At 37.9% G+C, this 7619-nt stretch overlaps 1 protein-coding gene across 1 annotated transcript in view; it reads right to left on the reverse strand.

The window, feature by feature from the left end:
• Positions 1-7619, reverse strand: part of DROSHA (drosha ribonuclease III) — a 239833-nt gene that overhangs the window by 84163 nt on the left and 148051 nt on the right. Inside the window, exons 19-20 of the mRNA XM_018574114.1 lie at positions 6650-6710; positions 5809-5868 (exon numbers count right to left, since the gene is read on the reverse strand). Coding sequence (XP_018429616.1) covers positions 5809-5868; positions 6650-6710 — 121 coding nt within the window. The remainder of the gene's footprint in view (positions 1-5808; positions 5869-6649; positions 6711-7619) is intronic.

Raw genomic sequence — 7619 nt, forward strand, 5'->3', positions numbered from 1 at the left:
CTGTTGTAGCTGCAAAGGGTGGGCCAAACCAATATTGAACCCTATGGACTAAGACTGGGATACCATTAAAGTTCATGTGCGTGTAAAAGCAGGCATCCCAATACTTTTGGCAATATATACTTTTAAAAAATGATGGATAATTATAGGCTTTATATTCTTTGCATACCTTGTTTTTCCTTTCTTCCCCTCTCTTCTCACAGTTGCCATTTTTACTAAGGGCAGATTAATATATTTCCCTTTACTTCCTGGAACTCTGGCACATGTGACTAGGTCATGAGACCATGCACATCATCTCATTGAAATAAAATGCCTTTCCCAGAGATTTCATGAGATTGCAATGAGATTTCCCAGCAATGCTCTGCTGATGTAACCTTGCCAGGATGCAACACTTGGGCATGGTTACATAATTTGTGCCAAGGTGGACCAGCAAGTGGAAAAAAAAGAAATTGTAAGTAAAATAAAAATGTGTTTGTTTAACTAATGAATGTAAGATGATTTCAAATCAGCATCCAGAGCTTAATGCTGATGTGATTTATAGTCAAAGGAGGTAAAGGTCCACTTTAACTCAAGGACACAGCATATACTATTACTGTCTACGTGCCCAGGTGTGTTTTGAGGATAATATTAGATATGATGCATTTTTGCAGGGCATACAAATGTGTAGTAACATGCTCCTTTGCTATAGAGTTAAATATTTCTAAAAAAAACTAAAGATAAAAAGCAGCAAGCAGCGCAATGCATTTTAAAAAGAACATCTCTATATATCTCTTTACATATTTCCTAAATGCACATTTTGCCATGACTAATTTAAAGGTAAAATCCACCTATTTTTTTTTTAAATAACAAAAACACCCGTTTTCATAAAAGAAAAATAGTGCTTTTTTTTGCACTGGAGCCAGTAAAACATTGCAACCACTATCAGTGGATCATGGGTGCAATGCTTTGGCTCCTGCAGATGCTCCCTCCTGTCTATAACAAGGTACAAACATAATTAACAGAGGCAAGGGGAAGAATGAATAGACTACAAGTGACTCGATGGCTTATGGGACCTGTAGTCTCTCCATTCACAAATTCTGTCAAACGAACTGTGAATGGATGACACGGCTGTGTGGGCGGAGCCACACGCAGCTACACCATTTGCCAAAAAGAGGAGCAGCCTGCTTACCAGCATTTAACTGCGATTCAGGCAAGTGTCGGGGCGGGATGGGGGTGAGGGTGTTTTCAATGTGACCGTGTGTCATGTTATATCCTGAAAATAGGTCTAACATGAAACATGGTCTGAAAGGTAAACTTAGTCTTTAAACACATTGAGGGGAATTTATCAAAACTAGATCAGACACAATCTGGAGCAGCTGTGCATGGCAACCAATCAACTTCTCTTTCATTTTCAACTCTTAACTGAACAAACTGAAAAGAGAAGCTGATTGGTTGCCATGCACAGCTGCCGCATATTTTGTCTGCTCCAGTTTTGATAATTCCCCCCATTGTGAATACAGAAAAATATATGCAAATGCCCTAGAAATATAATATGCTCCTACCTTCCCCTTTGACATGACAACACAGCCTTGAAATCCTAAGCATGTGGCGTCAGCCCTCCCTACTAAATTTCTGATGGATTACAAAGAACACAGACCTATCCTTATCATCCCATCTATCACTGATCTCCATAACCCCTCTTTGTGCACAGGCAGAGAGCACAGGACATTATCAGCTCGCAAGATTAACAGGTACTTATGGAATACATACTGTATAACAAAATCCTTTCATTGATATATTTAGAAGACCAAAAGGGAGCAAAAAAGGCTCATTGTTAGGGTTTACATACACTTTCAGTCAGTGCTGAGGTGCACATGGCAAGCTACAACAATACATGCCAAGTGTTCCTTTTGTTCTTGTGTGCACATTGCCTGAGCCAGGTTAACCTCAGGAGAGATGTTCAGGTATTTTCATCGCTATGTGCAATAAAGCATATCTAAAAAAAAAAACAAAAAAAAAAAACACTTTTCAAGTTTGTGTTTCCTTCTAAAATAACCTGTCCTACTTTAATTCTTTACTGTGAAAGACTCGGTTGGCTTCTTATTATAGAAAAATATGGCCATTACAGATATTTTTTCCCTTCTTCACAGGTTGCTGGTGCAGGTCTTTAGAAATGTTTCATAAATCAGTTCTAAAACCGCACTTTAGAAATGTCTGCAGTACTGTATTTGTTTCTTGGTTGTATGTCAGAAGCAAGCAAAAAAAACAACAAAGTATTGTATATATACTGCTGTATTTCTTTGTGCAAATTCCAAGGTTAGACTGTCTGCTATGCCAAGGAAAGCGATTAAACACATCCTAAATTTTGCAAGAGTATGAAAAAAAAAAACTGCAGACGCTGGAAACACCAGCAAATAAATTTTTTTTATTGTCCTTACAATGCAAGAGAAGGACATGCTGAAATTTTATTTGCAGGAACGAGTGCCACATGCACATACAACTACTATAGAGAATATTCGTACAATTGGTACCTAGAGAACAGGGATGATAAACAGGTCTATGGGCTAACACATGAGGAAAAATATTTGACGCTGATATTGACGAAAATGTAAATGCATTTCTGAAACTGCCAGTGCCTGGTAGGGCTATATCAATTTTGTTTGATCGTTCTCCAGATGGCATTGCTAGGTTGCTAACCGCATCAGGGCTGTTGCTTTATATTTCTCAGAAATATCAGCTTTCCTAGTGATAAAAGTCAGCTCCAAAAGAGGCAACACAAAACAAGAAACGAGAAGAGATTCACCCCAATCTTTCATAAGGGGTAAAAACTGGGAAGTATCTATAACTCACAGTGCACTGCCAGCAAATAATGGCTTCTATGAAATATAAAAGCAGCTGCTTGGCCTTGTACATGAGTAAAGTGAATCTTTCATCACATATCTAGGGCTATGTTTAAAGTAAATATGTTGTAAAGAAATATGAAGCTGCCCTTGCTGATCCTCTTTTGAAACAACTGCATGGCAATTGTGTTGACCCATTGGTATGAATACTTTCCGATTTACTGACCTTGAACAAATATGCAGATCAAGGAAAGTCAGAGAAAAGATCAGTATTCTTGCCAAATGTCTGTTCTGGTTTAAAGAACTGAGGCAAGACTCTGATTTGTTGCTGTGGCTTGCAGCACATGAATGGTATCCACACTATATTTTTTTCAATTGTGTATGTAAAACCAAAACTTTTTTTGGATAGAGTTAATTGCTGTATATGTCCCTTCTAGAGAGATTAACCCTCACTATTGGTCCTGGTAAACACTGTCTCCATATAGTGCCAGCAACAGGAGGGGAGGGAAAAATTCCCAATGGGTAAGCAAATTCTGGTGACAACTGTATGAGAAGATATCCCTTACTTAAAAAAAAAAAAAAAAGAAGATCTCCTCTTACTGCTAGAAAGTGAAATCTCCCTGATGGGAGCAAACAGGGAAATACAAATGAATAACCATTTCCTAATCTAGGGATAGGGGTCTTAACCATCCCTTAATATATCCAAACTATAAAACTATAAAAAAGATAAATGTCTAAACCATTCCCCAATCTATCTACACTAAAAATCAGTTTTAACCTTTATGTGCAGTGACTATATAATTCATGATATGTTTTAGGAATTACGTTTAACACCCTTAGAAGCATTGATCGTTTACCGAGTATAGAATTTGATAATTAGTGTAAATGTGGCAACCAGCATGGGAATGTTAGAAGGTGAGAAGTTTAGGTATTCCTATGGGGGTTGCGGTGAGCAACCTCTAATTGTAAAATCTGTATTTCAGTCGCGCAGTGTGGCTTCCACATATTTTGCACAACATGTGCAACTAAAACCTCTGTTTTGAACGCATGCTGTTAGATAGGGCAAATTTGTTTTGTTGCAGGCTAGCTGGTAAGCGTGCTGGGAAATTTCTATGTTGCATTTGTTTGCAAACACACACAAATGGCACCCCTGCTTTCATAAAAGGAAGTTTTCTTTTTTATTTGGTTCCCTTTCTTGGGTCACATGGTTGAGAGTTGGTGAATTTATTTGTTTAATGCACAGCTGGCAATTCTCCAGTTCAACATGTACCTTGTCTTGTTAGGTATTGATGAGCTGCTTGACTCTTTTATGCAAGGTTAAAGGGAAATTACAGTGTACTTTCAGTTAGCACATATTCAAATTATTGCTATTATTGCAGTGTTTACTTTAGAGGAAACCACTGATGAGTGAGGACTGCCATTGTTGACCTCTGTGGAAAAAAAACTTGCTTCTGGGCTGTCTGTGGCTTCAGTACTTTGTGAATCACTGGCTAGGAAAAATTAGAATTTAATAGCTCCTGATCTGCATGCTGGCTCCAGGTCAGTGACTTGTATAATATTGAAGACACTGGAACAGCATAACACCCAGGGAACTTTCAGGAGACGTGAACAGTGCCAGCCTTCATAATTATTAATAATATTTTATGTGATGGTCACAATTTTTAGAAGCTACCCCTTTCCTTTTTTGCCACTTTGTAGTGTTTTGTAGATAAGTCACAAGAGGCAAACTAGATTAGCCATTACCGTCAGAGACCATTCACACCAGAGTCCTTTGTGGTGTGTTTAATGCTTTAGTGTTAACAAGTGTTATGTCAAAGCAGCCCATTTATTTTAATGGGGTGTCTAACGAACCACAGCAGATCAAAAATCAGGCGTGCAGCATTTTTGCTAGAGAAGCGCAATGAACAGGAGTGCATTACCCCGCACTGTGGTGCACTGCAGTTTTGTGACGGTGTGTTGGGGTGCTATTCACAATGCATAGCACCGCAGTGCCAAATACAGGGAACAGGTGTTACTGAAGAGCAGTGATGTAAAGCGGCCTTTATACTACCTAAATACTGACTGTTAAGATAAGAAATGAGCCCCTATATGAAGTGTATTTGTATTCAAATCATATGGTCGACTCATAGACATGCACTGTGATTCGAAGCAGTAATGCATAACCTTTATATCGCACTGCAAAACATATGTAGTACCTTAATATGTACAGAGCAAATATGGCAGTACCAAAGATTATTACAAATTATATATACAAACAATTACATAACATTGTATACATACAAACAGATCTATTTTACATATATAGCAAAAAAAGTATAGAAAAGACTATATACATAGAATGGTACCCTATCAGTAAAAACAGAAGTGCCTGCACTTCAGCCCACCAAACAGATGAGATGCACTATGCATTGTGGTGTGCTGCGCTTCCAAAAAAAAGTCCAGGTAAGTTTTTTTTCATGACCTAACCAGCACCAGAGACCCCCCCCCCCCACTCCCCCCATTGAACTTCCTCCACCTCAGGTACCATCCCCTCTATGGCTCATTCCACTTGAACATATAACAGATTCAAAAAAAGTGAAGCCACACTCCCAAGTTCCGGTCCCATAATTTGTTTTGTTTTTATAAAATGCTACCTGCACAAACACCTCCCTTTTATGTGTCGAAACAGCTAACAGAACAGAATATAGAAGCACAACCTAGGGCAGCCAATCACATCACACATATATAGATACAACAAAATGCTTTCAATGCTATCTGTAAAGGCAGCATAGGAACTGACAGCACATTATAAACCGGTATATACTGACAGAATGAATGATCATGTCAACATATAGGATGACTGAGCAAGTTCAATGAACAGTGCCCGCCACCCAAGATTTAATACAATAAAATGTTATGTAATATCAACCTGCTGTGCCAGAAAATGTAACAGATAAGCAACGAGTTGTATTCACAAAGTTCAAGTGAAAAGTAAAAGAGAAAAGCTGTTTACCTTGTTAAAAATTCAACCACAGCATCTCCAAGGAATTCCAAGCGCTCATTGTGGTTTATTCTGAAAAGGAAAAGTTCTATTATTTGTTGATACAAAAGAAAATAAAGGGGACCAATGCTACTGCATTTTAACAGTTGTGCAAAAGTAAAATTGTATATATATATAGATATCTATATCTATGTAGATATAGATATCTATATCTATATATATATAAATCACACACACTATTATAGACCTGCTAGTAGGGTGATGATGACACACTCCATTTTTTTAAAAGAAAAAATGCTTTAGAATACATTTCTTAAGCCAGATGCTGGACACAAAGAACATCCTATTGATTGTCAAGTTGCGGGTGTACAGGAGCATGGAATTAGTGCAGCACACAGCATGCTTTTTTTATGGATCTATACTGAAGTGGATATTGGGCTTGGGACAACAACAAAGCTCACAATTTCAATATTTTAAACACAAAGCCAACAAAAACAGAATAAACAGAGTCATTACTTTTCTCTCATAAAGCATTTTGCAGGGGACGAACAGGGCAAATACACTGTAACAAGATCAGATATTGGCTTTGACAGTTCAGGTGGAATTCTGTAAAATGGCAGGCGAGATGATGACTATGTAGTATTTTGCCATCAAGTGAAAGAAGCAGTTGTAGAAGAAGTAACTGGAAGTTTCTGGCATATGCTGCAGACCGGCTGGTGCAGTCATCTATTTTCATTAGCTAATAATTTTTATTTAAAGGGGAAACAAAATCAACAAAAACATGCAAAGACATGTAAAATATTGAAGCTCTAAAACTACTAGGGAATGGGTAATAAAATGAAATTATTCTTACCGTGAAGGGGCTGGATCATCTTGCCCCAGACGAGACATAATGTTTATCAGCGTATTTATTCCTGTATCCATGCAAAATAAAAGTAATCATAAGTGACAGATCAACCAGTCATAAAACTGAGAGCCGAAAGTTCACAGAGAAATGCGTCGAGAATGACTTAAATCAATAGTGTTCAGAAGCTGGCACTCGTAAAAATATAAGAGCATTTTCTCATCATATGCTTGTAAAACTAGATGGCCTGAAATTTATGTTTCAACTCGGCTTCTTTACTACAGTTAACGCGAACAGCAATTAGATCTGTTTAATCCCATCGTTTTATACAATGCTCTTCAAAGGGGATAAATTACTTGGCCACAGATTCATTTGGGCAAGGGCAACAAAAGCCATAATTACTGTAAGGCCAGATTTTCAACAAACAATTACAGGATCAATGCACTCAATTTCCTTTTTTTTTTAGTATTGCAGTTATGGCCTGCATGGAGGCGAAACAGAAATAATATCATGAGACAAGTAAAAACACCACGGATATATAATTGATTGTATGAGCTCCTTTTTCAGCAATCTCTTTAACAGAGGACTTTGTTATCAATGCAGCTTGTACAATAATACTGTAATTTGCACTGCACGAACCTGAAAGATGGCCACAGCAAACAGAGGGCTTTCCCAGTTGCATAGAGGAACAGAAACAGTGCCATCATTCAACCCTTTAAATATTAACAATAAAGAAAGCGAGGGAAGGAGTGCCGCAGACACCTTTTGCAAATATTTACCAGGGGAAAGGGTAGAAATCAAACAAGGTTTTAACCTACTTCACTGTTTAACCCCCCACCAGTGAGTTGCAGACTGTGGTCTCGGCTGGTGGTCAACAAAAAATAAAACAAAATGTCTAAATCAGAAGTCATCTAATGCCTATAAGTTTATTAAGGAAATCTGGCACAGGGCTAGTTAGAAGATAATGGGGGGGGGGGGG

Source organism: Nanorana parkeri, unplaced genomic scaffold, assembly GCF_000935625.1.
Source record: "Nanorana parkeri isolate BGI_ZX_2015 unplaced genomic scaffold, ASM93562v1 scaffold49, whole genome shotgun sequence".
In the NCBI taxonomy this organism is placed as follows: Eukaryota; Metazoa; Chordata; class Amphibia; order Anura; family Dicroglossidae; genus Nanorana; species Nanorana parkeri.